The 20,037-nt window shown below is 41.1% G+C and overlaps 1 protein-coding gene across 2 annotated transcripts in view; it reads right to left on the reverse strand.

The window, feature by feature from the left end:
- Window positions 1-1,460: 1,460 nt before the first annotated feature.
- The window catches only part of SEPTIN10 (septin 10), a 51,604-nt gene continuing 33,027 nt past the window's right edge, over window positions 1,461-20,037 (reverse strand). The window contains exons 9-11 of one of the 2 annotated variants that reach the window (XM_069583213.1): window positions 13,756-13,888; window positions 4,827-5,014; window positions 1,461-2,979 (exon numbers count right to left, since the gene is read on the reverse strand). In XM_069583213.1, coding sequence (XP_069439314.1) covers window positions 2,964-2,979; window positions 4,827-5,014; window positions 13,756-13,888 — 337 coding nt within the window. In that variant the 3' untranslated portion in view covers window positions 1,461-2,963. The remainder of the gene's footprint in view (window positions 2,980-4,826; window positions 5,015-13,755; window positions 13,889-20,037) is intronic. The other variant, XM_069583214.1, reaches the window with a different exon arrangement.

A 20,037-nucleotide genomic window follows, 5' to 3' on the forward strand; every position in this document is an offset into this window, starting at 1 on the left:
TATTCTCCTGTGCATGCTGTGGTAGGAACTACTGGCATGGGCTTCAGTCTGAGTTTTCCTGCCCATGGTCTGGCTCATCCCTTATTACACCCTTCCCTCTACTCTGGAATGAGTATCTGACTGCATGAGTCAGACCTCTCCGTGACTCCTCCTGCTCAATGGGTTAGGTTTATGAACTCCTTGTTTTTTCCCTGCCTCCCTCTAAACCCCCACCCTCACTCACATCCTGCCCCCCAGGTTTCCCTGATCCTCTGTTCACACCAAGCTGCTTCCCCAGGTGCCCAGGCTTCCCTGTACCCAGGTCACCTTCTTCCCCTCCTACATCTGAAGCTGCTTCAGTCCTTCAAGGCCAGTCACCTCGGTGCTTTCTTGTGCTTCCTGGGCAGGAGCCTTTCTGAGAGAGGCTGCTCCACAGGGGCCTCATCGGTTTGTGCCCCCATTTCCTATCCAAATAGGAAAACAGGACTTAAAACAGTTCATCTTCCAGATGGGGGTAGTAATCTTCCACATAATGCTTGGAACCTGGAATCAGAATGTGTGTGAAAGAACTTAAAAATTCAGTCCTTGGTATGAAGGTTAGTGGTTGGCAGTCAAAGACAATTATGTTTCAAATGCTTTATAATAAAAATAATAAAACAGGTCTAGCTTTATTTTATTTCCTGAAATTTATTGCTTCAAGCATCAGTGGATAATACCTCACTCTGTAACCTTGGAGAACTAATACGCTTTTTGAGAAGCTGAGCTTCATCCAGGCAGACCTCACTGTATTGTGCAAGTGTGTGTTCTTTACACACTGAAGGCATGTGGCAGCCCTTTGTCAAGCAGGTGTGTCGGTGCCATTTTTCCCACAGCATTTGCTCACTTTGTGTGTCTGTCACATTTTGGTAATTCTCATAGTGTTTCAAACTTTTTCATTATTACATTTGTTATGGTGATCTGTGATCAGAGATCTCAATGTTACTACCACAGCTTGCTGAGGGCTCGGGATGGTTAGCATTTTTTAGCAACTGAGTATTAACTAAGGTATGTGTAATGGTTTTCTTAGATATAAGCTATTGCACACTTCACAAAAACACTGCACAGTGAAAACATAGCTTTTGTATGCACTCCAAAAACAGTTCATGTGACTTACTTTATTTCAATACTGACTATATTGGATGGGTAGTCTGGATCTGAGCCTGCACTATCTCTGAGGTCTGCCTGTACTGTAGTTGTTTAAACAGTATTTTTTCTTTGCCATGCAGCTCTTCTAAAGTAGAATCTTACATGGAGTCACAGATACATGAAGCAGATACAGGACTCGCACTGTGGGCATGCACACGTGGTGAGCCTCCTTCACAGCAGAGTCACCAGCAGCACAGGCGCCAGCCCTTCTGTTCAGCTCAGGGTCTGAGGTAGATGTCCATGATCTTTTCAACTAGGAACTTGAATAACTTTTTGTAACATGCCAACAACCACTGTGGCACTTAAAAGTAACTTTATTATGGTTCAGGATAGCTGTTTATACACAGTTTGATATCATAGGCTACAAACAACACCCACTCGTGTCAGGACACTGAGCTTGCCGCGTCGCTCCTGGGCTAAGGCTCAGCGCTGCAGCACTGGCCGGGCTCGGGAGGCCAGGCTACCTGGCTGCGAGGACTCACCGGCTCTCCTGCTCCCACCTTCCAGAGGCTGGGCATTACTGATCCTGAGAAGAAAGTGCAGAGCTTTTTCTGTGATACTTATAACTTATGTTACTAAAGTTCTAAAGGGCTAAGAGACATTTGTGAACTTTAGATTAAAAATGGAATTTAAAGTGTTGGTCCGGATAAGCTGTGCTACAAAAGGAAAGGTTTCTTTTGCAACTTAAACAGAAATTTGTGAAAAATACACTGCTCAGAATCTGACATCTGCCATGTAAAATACTCTGTTGTCTGAGAAGTACTGATCATCCACCTCTGTTTTAAAATAACTCAAACATAGTTCTGATAAAGTGTTTAAGATCAATATACAAAAAGAAAAGTTAAAGTGACTTAAATACAGTTTAGTAAATATGTAGATACATTTTATTTGTCAAGAGTAAATATCAGTTTCATTTAGAATATTCAGGTACAAAAAGTGAAAACTTAATGAACGTTAAGAAAAAGTTAGAAGCCATTAAATTGTTCTTCAAATGCTAAGGCACTGAATTCAAATATCCTTTACAATATGAATTACCTACATTTTTATCTTTAATATTAGATGTTCATAGCTATTTTCTTAAATATTTTTAGTAAGATGATTTAACTTTATTTACCCTGGAAGACAGTTTTAAACAATTATGTAATACAGACTGATGCACACAGTGTGAGGACACCCAGTTCTAAAGTTACTTATCACTAGAAAAGGGCTTATTTACCTGAGTGTTTCTGCTCTTAAACATATCACAACATATGGACCACAATGCTGATGCACATATTATGTAATCTGATACAGAAGCTTAGGATCATGTTTCCAACTGGATAATTGTATCAAAACTTTAAAAGTTTTGAGCTGCTGGAGTTTCAGGTACACAACACATTTTAAAACATATTCCCCAAAGATTACCTTTACATACCTTTGGTATGTACACAAAAGATTCATCTTGGAATATATATGCAATCAGAGCCTAATATATATGAGTCCTGTATTTTCAAAGCCACCAACAGACACTCTTGTCACAGTATAGTGACAGACAGTGGGCATCAGGGGAAATTATCTCAATTCGTCACAAACTTATCTTAAACTACTAACAGTGAATAAGTAATACCATCCAGTCTGGCTTATATATTGACCTCATACTTAAAAGTATTTTCCCATAAATGGCAGTAACTGTGGCCATTTGCCAGATAAAGAATAAGTAGTACAGCATAAATGATACATCAAATAGAAAATCAAAGCATACTTCTAACATTTTAATAGCTTTTGCTTGTGATGACCTTCTGTGATCTGGAACCTTTGTTTTACATAAAATTGGAGCTGGAAAGAGAAAAAAAACCTTTTGTTTGGTACAATAGAAAACTATATAGGAAATAAAAATCACTTCTTTTACAAAGTTTTTACAGATACACATCTAGTATATGATAGGATATCTAGCTGTGGGACTCTGGAAAAGAAAAACACCAACATTTCTTGAGGGTAGATTTTTCTGAGCTCTTAAACTGTGGGCTTGGCCCTGATTTTGCGAACAGCAGCCCATACCTTATTTTCACAAGGTGACTATAAAGGTTTTTCAAGTATGGAATGAAGTGGGGGAGTCCAAGTCTAGTAAAACTGGACTAAGTCGAGATGATGAGAAGGTGAAAGGCCCCTTAGCTTTATAATTCAAGACACACTGAAAAGAAGTCATAAATTATATGTAAACAGTTGGCCCTCTGGATCTGAAGGTTCCACACCTGACTGAGGATCGAAAGTATTTGGGAAAAAAATTCTGGAAAGTTCCAAAAAACCAAACTTGAATGTGCCACTTGCTGGCATGTATCTCCCTAGCACTTATATTCTGTTCGCATTGAATTAGGTGTTAGAAAAAACCTGGAAATGATTTAACATGTACAGGAGAATGTGTATAGGTTCTGTGCAAAAACTGCATTTGATATGAGGGACTTGAGCAGCAGTGGATTTTGGTGTCTTCCTGGAACCAGCCCCCCACAGATAATGGGGTGGTTTATTTTTTTAAATTCAGTGTATTCACTTTTTCTACAAATAATGGCATGCCTTTTTGGTATCAGGCACTGTTCTAGGAACTGAGGGTGGATACATCAGCCAACAAAACAGATCCACTGCCTGGAAGAGCTTATGTTAAAAGATTATACATGAGAATTCCTTCTTCCCACAAACCTAATGTCCACAGGCCAATTAAATCCACTCCAAACCCTGTGGATTTAACACTCCATAGTTCAAAAGTGGAAAGCTATCACAGGCAATGTTATATTTTCCTAACTTTTTGAAGGTGACTTATAAACAATTCTGATAATACCGGTTTGAAATACAATATGGTGATAAAAGAAACCCAAGGACTGCCTTGTGAGGCCCAGGAGAATCTGAGCTGCCACAAGGCGGGCTGGATGCTCAGCAGAGCGTGCAAACAGGCAAAGTGAGGAGGACATTCAAGGGGAAGAAATACATTAAAAAAATACAAAGGAGGGAAAACCACCTTATTTTCTAAGACTTTGGTTACACTGATTTTAACACATACCCCAGACCTACAAGCCTTGGCGCCATCCTCCACCTGTTATCAAGGCCGCCCTGGCGCACGGGGTCCCTCTCTACCTTCCTCTGCATCTTTACGTCCACCAATCGTTTCACAAGCTCTGACATCAAAGCACAGGAGTTCCAATCGATAGCTTGGTTCCCTTATTAAAATAAAAATTCTCACAAAATCATTAGCGGAATTTGTTTAAAAGAAGTAAACCTAAGAATTAATTTTTTATCAAGTATTATCTTATGTCTCTAATTTCCCCAGCAAAGTATATAGCTTCTGTCAGGCATGAAAGTCGACAGAACTGACAAGAGGTCAGTAGTTATTGGACATGTCCTGGAGTGGACAGTGCCCTCAGGTCACAGACCCTCACACGTTGTGGCAAATTTGTGTTGTGGTTCACTCACACATTCATTCAAACATTCACTCAGATGTGCACAGAGCACTAGACACGTGGCAGGTGCCCTTCTAGCTGCTGGGGAATCCGCATACCGGGAAGGACCAGGGTTCTGCTCTCAAGGAGCTTTTTGTTTCAGTGCAGGAGACAGAGGGGAATAAGGAGACAGGGCAAAGAGCCGTGAAGAGGGGGCACTGAGGCTGGAGGGGTCAGACCAGGGGAAGGGCTTACTTCTTGCGGTCCTTGTCCTTCCTCAGGTTACTGCCTGGGGTCATAAAGGTCTGGTTCTGGTATATCTCAGAGGTAGCTTTCTTCTTGGAGAAAGCCATGATTTCTTCTTCCAGAAGTCTTCTCTTCTCTTCCAGCCTCAGCTTCTCCTCTTGGTGGACTCTTTTAAGGTGCTCAAACTTGGCCTGGAGCTGCGAAGCCAAGTGAGATTCCTGCTGAGGATGCTGTGTGGCAGCACACACCCATGCCTCTTGGCGCTGCAGCCCTGCTCAGGCTGCCTGTACAGCAACCAGGCAGATGGTCACATGTGGAACTGCTTTAACAGTAACTGAAATGAGCTCCCATGCAAAAACACATGAGCAAAACAAAAACAGCCTCACAAACAAACCTCAGTTTTTTAAACATTTGACCTCTTCTTAGAGTTTCTCTTTAGTTGCTCTACACATTTTCACCAAAAAGCCTCTTCAAATAAAGTTTCTAAAACTGTTCTTAATAAAAGTGAGAGACATAAATTATAGAATCGAGTTATCAGAAATAGGGGAAAAAGTCCATCTTTTCCAAATAAATTTACCATGTACTAGTGAAATAGCTGTTGGTTACACTGGTGAACCTGTGTGGAAAGCAGTGTCAATTTAAATCAAGAACCTTAAAAATCTGTTGTGTTTTTCCACAGTCATTCACCTTCTTGAAATCTGAACTAAATCAAACACTGTTGAAGATGTATGTCACAGTCAGCTCTGTATCTGTGATTCAGCTGAGTGTGGACAGCGCAGTCTTGTGGACTTAGTAAGTGAAAACACCCACCTATAAATGGGCTTATGCAGCTCACTCCCCAGTGGTTTAAGGGTTAGCTGCCCTCACCGTAGTAGGATCTACACCATAATTAAGGAAAAAAAACTTTGTCTCTAAGAGAAATAACACTTTAAAATTCATTTATGCTAAATATACTCGATGCAGTCATTAAAATGAGTTTTGCCAAAGTTTAGAGATTTCATATTTCCCTGGTTTAATTGTTTATCTGAAAAAAAAACAAAATCTAGGGACTTTAGCAGGTTCCTTATGAATCAGCCGTGTGCCAAGAACACAAGAACAGCATCTAGAATCTGCATCAAAAAGTCACTTTTTTAGGTGGGGGTGATTCTGGGTCTGGTTTCATTTTCTATTTTCAGCTCTGGGCAGCAACCTAATGTGTATACAAAAAGTAGGACTTGGTTTATAGAAAAGATGGCATATGATCACTGAGGAAATACTTTGCTAAAAACTAGAGGCTGAGGGCAGAGACAGCAGAGAGCTACGCTGCTTCCTAATAAAATTCAATGCTCTGGATACAGAGCAGCTGTCTACTGAGCCAGCAAACCTCACAGAAGAGTTTAGGCAGAGACAGAATAGTGTTGAACAGGTGAGGTGAGGCCCAAAGACTCTTGTATTCCTGAGACTGTCACTTCCAGAGAGATCAGTGCCTTAGCATCTGCATGTGCCTTTATATATATATATTACATAGAGCTAGGACATGGAAGCAACCTAGGTGTCCATCGGCAGATGAATGGATAATGAAGTTGTGGTACATAAACACAATGGAATATTACTCAGCTATAAAAAAGAATGCATTTGAGTCAGTTCTAATGAGGTGGATGAAACTGGAGCCTATTATACAGAGTGAAGTAAGTTAGAAAGAGAACACAGATACTGTATATTAACATATATGGAATTTAGAAAGATGGTAACGATGATCCTATATGCAAGGCAGCAAAAGAGTCAAAGATGTAAAGAACAGACTTTTGGACTCTGTGGGAGAAAGCAAGAGTGGGACGATTTGAGAGAATAGCATTGAAACATGTAAAATATGTAAATAGATGACCAGTGCAAATTCAGTGCATGAAGCAGGGCATTCAATGCTGGGGCTCTGGGACAAGCCAGAGGGATAGGGTAGGGAAGGAGGGGGTTCAGGATGGGGGGACACATGTGCACCCATGGCTGATTCATATCAATGTATGGCAAAAACCACCACAATATTGTAAAGTAATTATCCTTCAATTAAAATAAATTAATTTAAAAAGTTATAAAGAGTTGGTAGAGTGGCAGCTCTCTGAGCATGTGTGCACCCCCGTGAATTGGGAAGAGGAGCAGAAGGGAGGGTAATGCTTGGAAAGGGAGGCTACAGGGCAGGTTTATTATACATTATGTGAGTAGACTCCAATCTCTGATTCCATAAATGGAGAGTACATACTTTATATCCTTAAATATTCTGAAAAGCTGTAGAGTACTTCACATGTCATTCATGAGGTTGACTAGAAATTACAGGGAAACTGTAAAGACAAAAATGGCCTAGAAAAGGGGGTGGGCGGAATCTGACTATTATTTACATTACATGGAATTCACAGCTTTTGGCAGCAATAGTCTACTCCACATACATGAAACACTCACTTGTGGTTTCACTTTTCACTACAAGGCCTTTAATTCAGACACATTTTCAAATACTTGAAAAGTTAAAAGCAGGAGACCTTCTGTGCTGTTGAAACTACTCGCTGATGTTCTGAAGCGTCTGTGGCCACATGGTACACTGCTGTCTCTTGTATAAAGGAGCTTCTGAGGACATCATACATTCTGCTGTGCAGTGACCTTTTTAAAGTATCTATTTTTAAAAGTGAATACCAGAAACAACATTCCTTTTTTACCAGACTAGCCAGTGTCTTTTTCCTGAGTTCTGTACTTTGCTGGGGTCCCAGAAGTGTCTCTGAGAAGCACCCAGTACCATGGCTCAGCCACACCTAGTATATATACTGCATATACTCACTCTGGACTCTCCAGGTCTGGGTTTTAGTGCAGCTGTACTTGTTTACTTCAAAGTATCTACAGTAATTGTGGAAACAGGAGAGGCATAAATATTAAGTGAACAATTAAGAAATAGACGTGTGTGTTAGTTGCTAAGTCATGTTCAATTCTTTGCAATCTGTGGACTGTAGACCGCCAGGCTTTTCTGTCCATGGGATTCTCTAGGCAAGAATACTGAAGTGGGTTGTCATTTCCTTGTTCCAGGGGATCTTCCTGACCCAGGCATCGAACCTGGGTCTTGAACATTGCAGGTGGATTCTTTACTGTTTGAGCCACCAGGGAAGCCCCAATAGATAACTGGGTGTTTACAGTTAGAAGACAGTTTCCAGTGAAGCTCTGTGTGGTAGGGGCATGATGGCTGAGCCAACTGCCCAACCAGGAAAGATTATTCTGTGTGTGTGTGTGTGTGTGTGTGTGTGTGTGTTAGTCACTCAGTTGTGTCCAACTCTTTGCAACCCCATGGACTATAGCCAGCCAGGCTCCTCTGTCCATGGCTGGAGTGGGTTGCCATTCTGTTCTCCAGGGGATCTTCCCAACCCAGGAATCAAACCCAGGTCTCCTGTATTGCAGGTGAATTCTTTGCCGTCTGAGCCACCAGAGAAGCCTACTTAACGTATAAAATTGGGAAGTACTAGCATTTGAATGGGAGAAGGCAATGGCACTCCACTCTAGTACTCTTGCCTGGAAAACCCCATGAACGGAGGAGCCTGGTAGGCTGCAGTCCATGGGGTCGTGAAGAATCGGACACAACTGAGTGACTTCACTTTCACTTTTCACTTTCATGCATTGGAGAAAGAAATGGCAACCCACTCTAGTGTTCTTGCCTGGAGAATCCCAGGGATGGGGCAGCCTGGTGGGCTGCCATCTATGGGGTCACACAGAGTTGGACACAACTGAAGCAACTTAGCAGCAGCAGCAGCATTTGAATAATGGTTATATACTTCACTTGGAGGATAAATATATACTGTACTTTTTCTTGTGATATAAGAAGGGCTATACATCTAGAATGATGTGGACAGAGATGTAGAAAAGGTAACATTTAAACAGTGTCTTGACATGACATCCGTCCTGTGTGTCTCCTGCTCTACCTATCCAATGTTCACCGCATCTTCAGCTAAATCTGTACTCCACATGAGAATCATCCTAATGTATATATAAGGTGAATTAGGAGGTATTTGTTTATAACCATATTGGCAAGGGTATTTTAATAACAGGGTCAGCTAATTCAGACTTAGATGATCCTGTGGGTTACCTGCCAGTGTCTTACTGATGAGCTAGCTTTGAATGTCCCAGTTTACCCAGTAGATAACCTGATTTACATCTGTTGTTCAATGTCATTACTAAAAAGCCTTCTCTCTGCAAAACTGCATGAACACTGAGGATAAATTATATGGTCCTCCTTCATCTGAACTTCAATTGATGGTTCTTTTTAAAAAATTTTACTTATTTTTGGCTGTGCTGGGTCTTCGTTGCAGCATGAGCTCTTCTCTAGTTGCGAGTGGGGTCTGCTTTCTAGTTGCACTGTGAGGACTTCTCACTGCAGTGACTTCTCTTGTTGCACAGCATGGGCTCTAGAGCAGAGGCTCAATAGTTGTGGCACAAGGGCTTAGTTGTTCCTCGGCATGTGGAAGCTTCCTGGATCAGGATTGGAACCCATGTTTCCTGCATTGGCAGATGGATTCTTTGTCCCTGAGCCACAGGGAAGCTCACCTGATGGTTCTTGAGTGAATCATCACTCACATGACTGCTGATGACCCCAGACGCCCTTCTTCACCAGACCTGACTATAAAGTATGGATGATAACCTATCAGCTTTGCAGGATGAAACTGGTCATGAGGGAACTTCTTAATATTATTGTAATATGAATAAAACAGGCCCCTAATCTACTATTTGTAAGCTTACATAATTATAAGTTGTCACTCTTGTGACAACTTTAAACTCATAATTTCATCATTAATACAATACAGTGTTTGAATCATTAAAAAAAATGTACAAAGCACCTAGTGACAAATAATACTTCTTTTTCTTTCAACCATTTGGTCACCCTGAATTTTCAATTTGCTTTTAAGTAATACACATTTGAGCAAAATTGTGCTTAGTTGCTCAGTCATGTCCAAATCTTTGCGACCCCATGAACTGTAGCCCACCAGGCTCCTCCGTCCATGGGGATTCCATGTAAGAATACTGGAGTGGGTTGCCATGCCCTCCTCCAGGGGATCTTCCCCAACCAGGGATCGAATCAGTGTCTCCTGCATTGGCAGGCAGATTCTTTACCATCTGACCCACCAGGGAAGCCCTTTATTATGTGTAACTCATGGATAATTATGAATAACTAACAGATGTTTTGAAGAAGTTAGTGAAGTGAAAGTCTCTCAGCTGTGTCTGACTCTGTGACCCCAAAGAATGTAGCCTGCTAGGGTACTCTGTCCATGGGGATTCTCCAGGCAAGAATACTGGAGTGGGTTGCCGTGCCCTCCTCCAGGGGATCTTCCCAACCCACGGATTGAACCCAAGTCTCCTGTATTGTAGGCAGATTCTTTACTATCTGAGCCACCAGGGAAGCCCAGATATTCTTATGGGGGCTTTTTAAAATTAAAATTCAACTGTAAGCCACTTCTACATCTTCTCATTGGAGAAACTGAGAACCATGATATATGAGAGAGAAACTCTTACAAGAGAAATGTATGCTAATCAGAAGAAAAGCCAGCACAGTTTCCTACTCATCACAGTCTTCCTCAATGTTTGTATTTCAAAATAACCTCAAGCTAGGGACTGTTCTCGAATAAGAGACGACACAAAACAGAACACCTAAATGCAATATTAGACCTGAGATTGAATTCTGGTTCAAAAACAAAAAATCACCAAATAGAAAGGAATAACAAAAGATAATCTTGGGATGACTGGAGAAATTTGATTATGAACTGATGATCAGGTTAGATTGTGGCATTGCTATTACTGTTCTTAGGTGTAATACTGGCACCATGGTTATGGAGGAGAAGGCACCTGAGCTTCAGGAATGCATGAAGTGCCCTTTATGTTTACACCAGCCTTCAGGCATCCAGGAAAACGCACACTCTAAAGACGGTGATATGTCCATTCTAAATCTAGGTATGGGGATGGACATGGGTACCCTATACATTCACTTTCCCATTGTCTGAACTTTTTGAAAATAAAGATCAAATTATAGACAAGATATATTTGTACATTATTAAATTTACAAAACTACTTACTATTGGGTTTATTTAAATAGCAAGTACTATCAGAGTATTTTTAAAAATAGGTTTGTATAGTTAAATTAAGCTTCCGAGGTGGCATTAGCAATAACCTGCCTTCCAGTGCAAGAAAGGCAAGAGATGGTTGGGAAGATCCCCTGGAGAAGGGCATGGCAGCTGACTCCAGTATTGCCTGGAGAATCCTATGGATAGAGGAGCCTGGTGGGGAATAGTCCATGGAGTCGCAAAGAGTTGGACATGACTGAAATGACTTAGCATGCATGCATGTTCTCATGGATAATTTGATTATAAATAACTCTGCATTCAGATGGGTATATCTTTCCTTTTCTCCTTTGCCTTTTGCTTTTCTTCTTTTCTCAGCTATTTGTAAGACTTCCTTAGACAATCATTTTGCGCATCTGAATGCACAGTTCCAAAGAACAGCAAGGAGAGATAAGAAGGCCTTCCTAAGTGAACAGTGCAAACAGAAGAAAACAATAGAATGGGAAAAACTAGAGATCTCTTCAAGAAAATTAGAGATACCAAAGGAACATTTCATGCAAAGATGCACACAATAAAGGACAGAAACAGTATGAACCTAATAGAAGCAGAAGATACTAAGAGGTGGCAAGAATACACAAAAGAACTAGACAAAAAAGATCTTAATGACCCAGATAACAACGATGGATGGAGTGATCACTTGCCTAGAGCCGACATCCTGGAATGTGAAGTCAAGTGGGCCTTAGGAAGCATCACTACGAACAAAGCTAGTAGAAGTGATGGAATTCCAGTTGAGCTATTTCAGATCCTAAAAGATAATGCTATTAAGTGCTCCATTCAATATCTCAGCAAATTTGGAAAACTCAGCAGTGACCATAGGACTGGAAAAGGTCAGTTTTCATTCCAATCCCAAAGAAAAGCAATGCCAAAGAATGTTCAAACTACCGCACAATTGCAGTCATCTCACACACTAGCAAAGGTAATGCTCAAAATTCTCCAAGTCAGGCTTCAACAGTATGTGAACCTTGAACTTTGAGATGTTCAAGCTGGGTTTAGAAAAGGCAGAGGAACTAGAAATCAAATTGCCAACATCTGGTGAATTATAGAAAAAGCAAGAGAATTTCAGAAAAACATCTCCTTCATTGACTACACTAAAGCCTTTGACTGTGTGGATCACAACAAACTGGAAAATTCTTAAAGAGATGAGAATACCAGACCAGCTTAACTGACTCCTGAGAAACCTGTATGCAGGTCAAGAAGCAACAGTTAGAATAGGACATGGAACAACAGACTGGTTTCAGATTGGGAAAGGAGTACATCAGGGCTGTATATTGTCACCCTGCTTATTTAACTTCTGTGCAGAGTACATCATGTGAAATGCCGGGCTGGATGAAGCAAGACTGGAATCAAGATTGCTGGAAGAAATATCAGTAACCTCAGATATGCAGATGACACCACCGTTATGGCAGGAAGTGAAGAAGAGCCTCTTGATGAAAGACGAGAGTGAAAAAGTTGGCTTAAACTTTTTTAAGTTTTCTTAAAACTTCAGAAAACTAAGATCATGGCATATAGTCCCATCACTTCGTGGCATATAGATGGGGAAACAATGGAAACAGTGACAGAACTCATTTTCTTTTGGCTCCAAAATCACTGCAGATGATGATTGCAGCTGTGAAATTAAAAGATGCTTGTTTCTTGGAAGAAAAGCTATCACCAACCTAGATAGCATAAAAAGCAGAGACATTGCTTTGCCGACAAAAGTCTGTATGGTCAAAGCTATGGTTTTTCCAGTAGTCATGTATGGATATGAGAGTTGGACCATAAAGAAGGCTGAGGGCCGAAGGATTGATGCTTTTGAACTGTTGTGTTGGAGAAGACTCTGAGAGTCCCTTGTACTGCAAGGAGATAAAACCAGTCAATACTAAAGGAAATCAATCCTGAATATTCATTGGAAGGACTGATGCTGAAGCTCCAATACTTTGGCCACCTGATGCAAAGAGTGACTCACTGGAAAAGACCCTGATGCTGGGAAAGATTGAAGACAGGAGGAGAAGGGCACAACAGAGTATGAGATTATTGGATGGCATCACTGATTCAATGAACAGAAGTTTGAGCAAGCTCTGGAAGATGGTGAAGGACAGGGAAGCTTGCTGTGCTGTAGTCCATGGCTCTCAAAGAGTTGGCATGACTGAGTGACTGAACAAGAACAAATAACTCTTCAGGAACTCTCATATTAGCAAGTTCATTTGTATTAACATTTCTGTCTTCTCTCAGAAATTTTTTTTGCAGCTCTGCCTTTTTGATCCTCATCTTAACTTAGAATCCATTTACTTAGATGCAGCCATCACAGTTAAGTCTACAGAAGATACCTTAACTCAAGTAAAAGTAAAATTTATCCTTGAAGAACCACAAGCAGACAAAACTAAAGAGAACCAAACAAAATTCATTGCAGATAATTCTGTGCCAAGGCCACCCAAAGGCCACCTGGACCACCCACCTACCCCAGAAAGCCTAACTTCACACTCAACAGCTCTGAGCCACCCACTCCCAGCAAACAACAGTGTGAGTGACTCTCAAAACTCAAAAGGGCTTATCAAACCATAGCTAAAGCATCTCTGCCTCCTAATTAAGATAGTTGAAACCCTTCTTGGTAATGTACTCGATAAACCACTTCTAATCAAAGACACTTTGTTCACAAAGGCAAAACTTTTTGTTTTCAGCCTGTGATTTTTTTTTTTTTTTGGTAAAATTCTGCATCCAAAGACTATGTGTTAGTATAGCTACTCTTAAAGAACAGCTCGTCTTCAAAACCACCTGTTAATTCTTGAGATAGATCCCCAGGTTAATAGGACACCCCAAATAGAAATCACAGCAAACAGCACACTTGCCTCTCTCTCAGCTTCTTTCAGGATGGCTTCTTTCTCCTTCACACGCTGCACAAATAGCTGCTTCATCTCTTCTTCCTTCCTCTGGCGCTCACCATAGAACTCGTGTCTCTTGGCTTCGTAGGTCTCCTGAAGACTGAAAAGTTATTTGTGTTACTCTCATGTTAGCAAGATGATGTAGAAACCTGCAAACATTCAAACTTCCAGGTTAGGCCTCATGACTGTCACCACGTGTGTGCCTCCAGGGGGCTGCAGGCAGGGAGAGCCCACCTCCTTCAGGGAGTGCGGGTCTGTCTGTGGGTCCCTGCTGTGCCAGCACTCCCAGAAGTGCTCGTTTCACCCCACATGGGTTCCTCCATCCATCTCTCTGGACTCCTCCCCTCTATTTGTCACCATGTCTGATCACCAGGATCTGGGAGTTCAGCCTGGGACCCCAGCATCATCTCAGTCCAGGCTTGTTTTGATTTCTACAGACACATTGTTCAGCCCAACTTGATCTTTGAGCTTTTCTGCTTTCACTGTTGTAATAATAATAATCTTTGAGCTCTAGGATTTGAGTTCATCTTTCTTTCATTTTGTTCTTCCTGCCATTCCTCAGATTTTTCCACCAAAAACAGAGATCTCTCTTATCTTTTCCTTCTGCATTAGTTATATTATCTGCAAAACGAGAGCACTTTAGAAATTGCAGAATCCTGCAAACAGACCTCTCCTCAGGTTTCAGGCACACATCTCTTGCTCCAGCCACTGCCTGCTGCCCTGCCCTCACTCTGCCCCACAAGTCCTATCCCTCCAGGAATCCACCTCTAGTCTCCCTCGGTGGAATCCCCTGTTCCCTCCACACACTTCCATGGCTCTTTGTTTATACCGCTTCCTGGGCATTCCCACCCCAACTGCATCTCTCTTCCACCAGCTCAGCATCTTTGTAATCCAGCTGTCCAGCAGAGTTCTCTGACACTGTGGTTTCTTCATTAGAGACTGCAGGGAAGTAGGGCCAGTGTAGCCCACAAAGCAGGGACTTCCTGGAACTCCATGGTAAGCGCCTCTCTTACCTGTGAAATTTCAGAGGAACCACAGACCTCCTCACATGCAGAAGCGCTGAGCCCTTCCATCACAACTCACTGAGAGAACGTCCCAATGTTTAACAGGGAATACAATAAACTGGCTTTCCAGGTGTGTCATGATTAGAAATTTTTACTGCTTATGAAAATATTTTATAGCTAAATAGATTTAAAATGTGATAAAATTTAGGAATTTTACTAATCTTGTCTAACCAGAGAAATAAATCTTTTATGGCTAGAGCTGTATACATTTAAGGAAAATCGTTCAGTTTTCATTCCAATTCCAAAGAAAGGCAAAGTCAAAGAATGTTCAAACTGCTGCACAATTGCACTCATCTCACACGCTAGCAAAGTAATCCTCAAAATTTTCCAAGCCAGGCTTCAACAGTATGTGAACTGTGAACTTCCAGATGTTCAGGCTGGATTTAGAAAAGGCAGAGGAATCAGAGATCAATTTGCCAACATTCGTTGGATCATCAAAAAAGCAAGAGAGTTCCAGAAAAACATACTTCTGCTTTATTGATAATGCCGAAGCCTTTGACTGTGTGAATCACAACAAACTGTGGAAAATTCTTCAAGAGATGGGGATACCAGACCACCTTATCTGCCTCCTGAGAAATCTGTATGCAGGTCAAGAAGCAACAGTTAGAATTGGACATGGAACAATGAACTGTTTCCAGATTGGGAAAAGAGTATGTCAAGGCTGTATTGTCACCCTGCTTATTTAACTTATATGCAGAGTACATCATGCAAAATGTGGGGCTAGATGAAGCACAAGCTGAAATCAAGATTTCTGGGAGAAATATCAATAACCTCAGATGTGCAGATGACATCACCTTTATGGCAGAAAGTGAAGAAGAACTAAAGAGCCTCTTGATGAAAGTGAAAGAAGAGAGTGAAAAAGTTGGCTTAAAACTCAACATTCAGAAAACAAAGACCATGGTATACAGTCCCATCACTTCATGGAAAACAGATGGGGAAACAATGGAAACAGAACTTTATTTTGGGGGGCTCCAGAACCACTGTAGGTGGTGACTGCACCCATGAAATTAAAAGACACTTGCTCCTTGGAAGAAAAGCTATGGCCAACATAGACAGCATATTAAAAAGCAGAGACATTACTTTGCCGACAAAGGTCCGTCTAGTCAAAGCTATGGTTTTTCTAGTAGTCATGTATGGATGTGAGAGTTGGACTATAAAGAAAGCTGAGCGCCAAAGAATTGATGCTTTTGAACTGTGGTGTTGGAGAAGACTCTTGAGAGTCCCTTGGACTGCAAGGAGAACCAACCAGTCCATCCTAAAGGAGATCAGTCCTGGGTGTTCACTGGAAGGACTGATGCTGAAATGGAAACTCCAATACTCTGGCCACCTGATGAGAAGAACTGACTCATTTGAAGAGACTCTGCATTGCAATGAAAAGAATAAAATACTTAGGAATATATCTACCTAAAGAAACTAAAGACCTATATATAGAAAACTATAAAATACTGATGAAAGAAATCAAAGAGGACACTAATAGATGGAGAAATATACCATGTTCATGGATCGGAAGAATCAATATAGTGAAAATGAGTATACTACCCAAAGCAATTTACAAATTCAATGCAATCCCTATCAAGCTACCAGCCATATTTTTCACAGAACTAGAACAAATAATTTCAAAATTTGTATGGAAATACAAAAAACCTCGAATAGCCAAAGCAATCTTGAGAAAGAAGAATGGAACTGGAGTAATCAACTTGCCTGACTTCAGGCTCTACTACAAAGCCACAGTCATCAAGACAGTATGGTACTGACACAAAGACAGAAATATAGATCAATGGAACAAAATAGAAAGCCCAGAGATAAATCCACACACATATGGACACTTTATCTTTGACAAAGGAGGCAAGAATATACAATGGAGTAAAGACAATCTCTTTTAACAAGTGGTGCTGGGAAAACTGGTCAACCACTTGTAAAAGAATGAAACTAGATCACTTTCTAACACCGCACACAAAAATAAACTCAAAATGGCTTAAAGATCTAAATGTAAGACCAGAAACTATAAAACTTGTAGAGAATATAGGCAAAACACTCTCCGACATAAATCACAGCAGGATCCTCTATGATCCGCCTCCCAGAATTCTGGAAATAAAAGCAAAAATAAACAAATGGGATCTAATTAAAATTAAAAGCTTCTGCACAACAAAGGAAAATATAAGCAAGGTGAAAAGACAGCCTTCTGAATGGGAGAAAATAATAGCAAATGAAGCAACTGACAAACAACTAACCTCAAAAATATACAAGCAACTTATGCAGCTCAATTCCAGAAAAATAAACGACCCAATCAAAAAATGGGCCAAAGTACTAAATAGACATTTCTCCAAAGAAGACATACGGATGGCTAACAAACACATGAAAAGATGCTCAACATCATTCATTATTAGAGAAATGCAAATCAAAACCACAATGAGGTACCACTTCACACCAGTTAGAATGTCTGCGATCCAAAAATCTGCAAGGAATAAATGCTGGAGAGGGTGTGGAGAAAAGAGAACCCTCCTACACTATTGGTGGGAATGCAAACTAGTACAGCTACTTTGGAGAACAGTGTGGAGATTCCTTAAAAAATTGCAAATAGAACTACCTTATGACCCAGCAATCCCACTTCTGGGCATACACACTGAGGAAACCAGAACTGAAAGAGACACATGTACCCCAATGTTCATTGAAGCACTGTTTATAATAGCCAGGACATGGAAACAACCTAGATGTCCATCAGCAGATGAATGGATAAGAAAGCTGTGGTACATATACACAATGGAGTATTACTCAGCCGTTAAAAAGAATACATTTGATTCAGTTCTGATGAGATGGATGAAACTGGAGCCGATTATACAGAGTGAAGTAAGCCAGAAAGAAAAATACCAATACGGTATACTAACACATATATATGGAATTTAGAAAGATGGCAATGATGACCCTATATGCAAGACAGCAAAAAAGACACAGATGTGTATAACAGACTTTTGGACTCAGAGGGAGAGGGAGAGGGTGGGAGGATTTGGGAGAATGGCATTGTAACATGTATACTATCATGTAAGAATCAAATCGCCAGTCTATGCCCGACGCAGGATACAGCATGCTTGGGGCTGGTGCACAGTGATCACCCAGAGAGATGTTATGGGGAGGGAGGTGGGAGGGGGGTTCATGTTTGGGAATGCATGTACACCCGTGGTGGATTCATGTCAATGTATGGCAAAACCAATACAGTATTGTAAAGTAAAATAAAGTAAAAATAAAAATTAAAAAAAAAAAAAGAATAGACTCTGATGCTGGGAAAGACTGAAGGCAAGAAGAGAAGGGGATGACAGAGGATGAGATGGTTGGATGGCATCACTGACTCAATGGACATGAGTTTGAGCAAGGTCTGGGAGTTGGTGATGGACAGGGAAGCCTGGTGTGCTACAGTCCATGGGGTCACAAAGAGGTGGACACAACTGAGCAACGGAACTGAACTGAAGGAAAATCAGAGTAAGAAATGTTACATATTAGCTGTCACAGCTGAGCATGAGTGTGTGGTACTTACAGCATGTGTTCCAAGGAGGAACAATCCTATACATTGTTTTTAGGAGCAAAGTTTATAAATATACACAGTGTTCTCGATCACATCAATGCCTCTGATCTCAAGGAGGCATCTTATTTCTTATGAGGTTTTGTTTTGTTTTGTTTTGTTTTTCTGTGTTTGTTTAGGTCTTATTTTAAAGAAGCCTCTAAATCAGTCATGCCACCTTCACTCACATTTCAGTGGTCCTACACTGGACTGATAGCTTTTAAAGACATAACTTGGTTTAAATAATGTATCTAAATCATGTCAAATCTAACTTTTAAAATGTTCTCAGAAATTTATTTATACAAGCCCTTGAGTTGTTCAGGAGGAAAGTCAAGCCACTTGACAAAGAGAAAAGACCAGACACTTAAGAGAATAGCTGCTGCCAGCAGGGACTGGTCTGGACTCTCACTAGTCCCTGTGGCACCTTGAAGAACAGACACCAACACTGTCCTGCAGGGTTAGTGTGCTGACACTCAGAGTAAGGTCATTTGCCCAGAGGGACAGAGTTAGCAAGGACAGAGCTGGAGCTGGAACCTGGTCAGACTTACTCCAAAGCCCACATTCCTAACCCCGATAAATCCTGCCTATAATGATGCCTCAGCAGAAGGTAAAGGGAAACACTGCTCTGATGTGCTCTCCATCTGTTACACGTGCCCACCATGACATGGAAGCTTACAGAGCCAACTGTAAGGAAAGAACCACACTGTCTTTCAAAAGGTGGTAACGGAAAAAAAAAAAAAAAAAGGTGGTAACGAAACCCTGAGAGGATCTGCAAGGATGGTCTATACAGTTAGTGTTGTGAAACTTATGCAACCACTGTTGACTGCCATGGATTGGGAATGAAAAATAGCTCTCTTGCTGCTGTATTTAATGTGGCATATATGCTAGTTGCAAACATTACTGATTTAAGGCAAAGCTGAAAACCAAAGAAGAAAAAGCACCCTAGGTGCTTGCGTCTGTCAGGAAAACCACTGTATCCCTCTCTTGGGACCTCATCCTTGAGCTCAGGGTCCAGCTCTCCCAGGACTGCTGAGCGCCCCCGCTTCTGCTGTAGGCCAAACACAGAAAGGGAACTACTTCTTGAGAGTTGCAAAGAAACAAAGTGTATGACACAGAAATTTTGCCAGACACTTAAGGAACTCTAAAATAGCACACAAATCAATCTTCCAAACTCTAGAGCAGTGATAATCAACAAGACTGTTACGTTCATCTAAAGTAGCTTAGGGATTTGAGGTTTATAAAAGCATGTTTCATGTAGTTTAAATAATTAAAGATCAGTTAATTAAGACCTCCAGGGTACACACAATGCCATTACCTGAACCTCATGACAAGCACGAGATTGGCGTAGGTAGACTGGGACATGAATCACAACTCTGCACAACCAGTCAGTGAAAGGAAATGAAGATGCTTCAGGGAGGAAGCGGGGCCTTAAAAAGAAGAGATCATCTAGACAGGCTCATTTTTCTAGTTGATACAATATCGAGGGACAGATTTTACATGCCAGCCAAATTATAGTGACTGCTGTTGCACACACACGAAGTAAATGGGAAGATTCCCCAAAAGATGGAATATAAGTTCTTGAAACCACACTCCTGAATCCTTCCTAAGACCCCAGACTAGAAAGAATGACAG

This window comes from Ovis canadensis, chromosome 3 (genome assembly GCF_042477335.2).
Source record: "Ovis canadensis isolate MfBH-ARS-UI-01 breed Bighorn chromosome 3, ARS-UI_OviCan_v2, whole genome shotgun sequence".
In the NCBI taxonomy this organism is placed as follows: domain Eukaryota; kingdom Metazoa; phylum Chordata; class Mammalia; order Artiodactyla; family Bovidae; genus Ovis; species Ovis canadensis.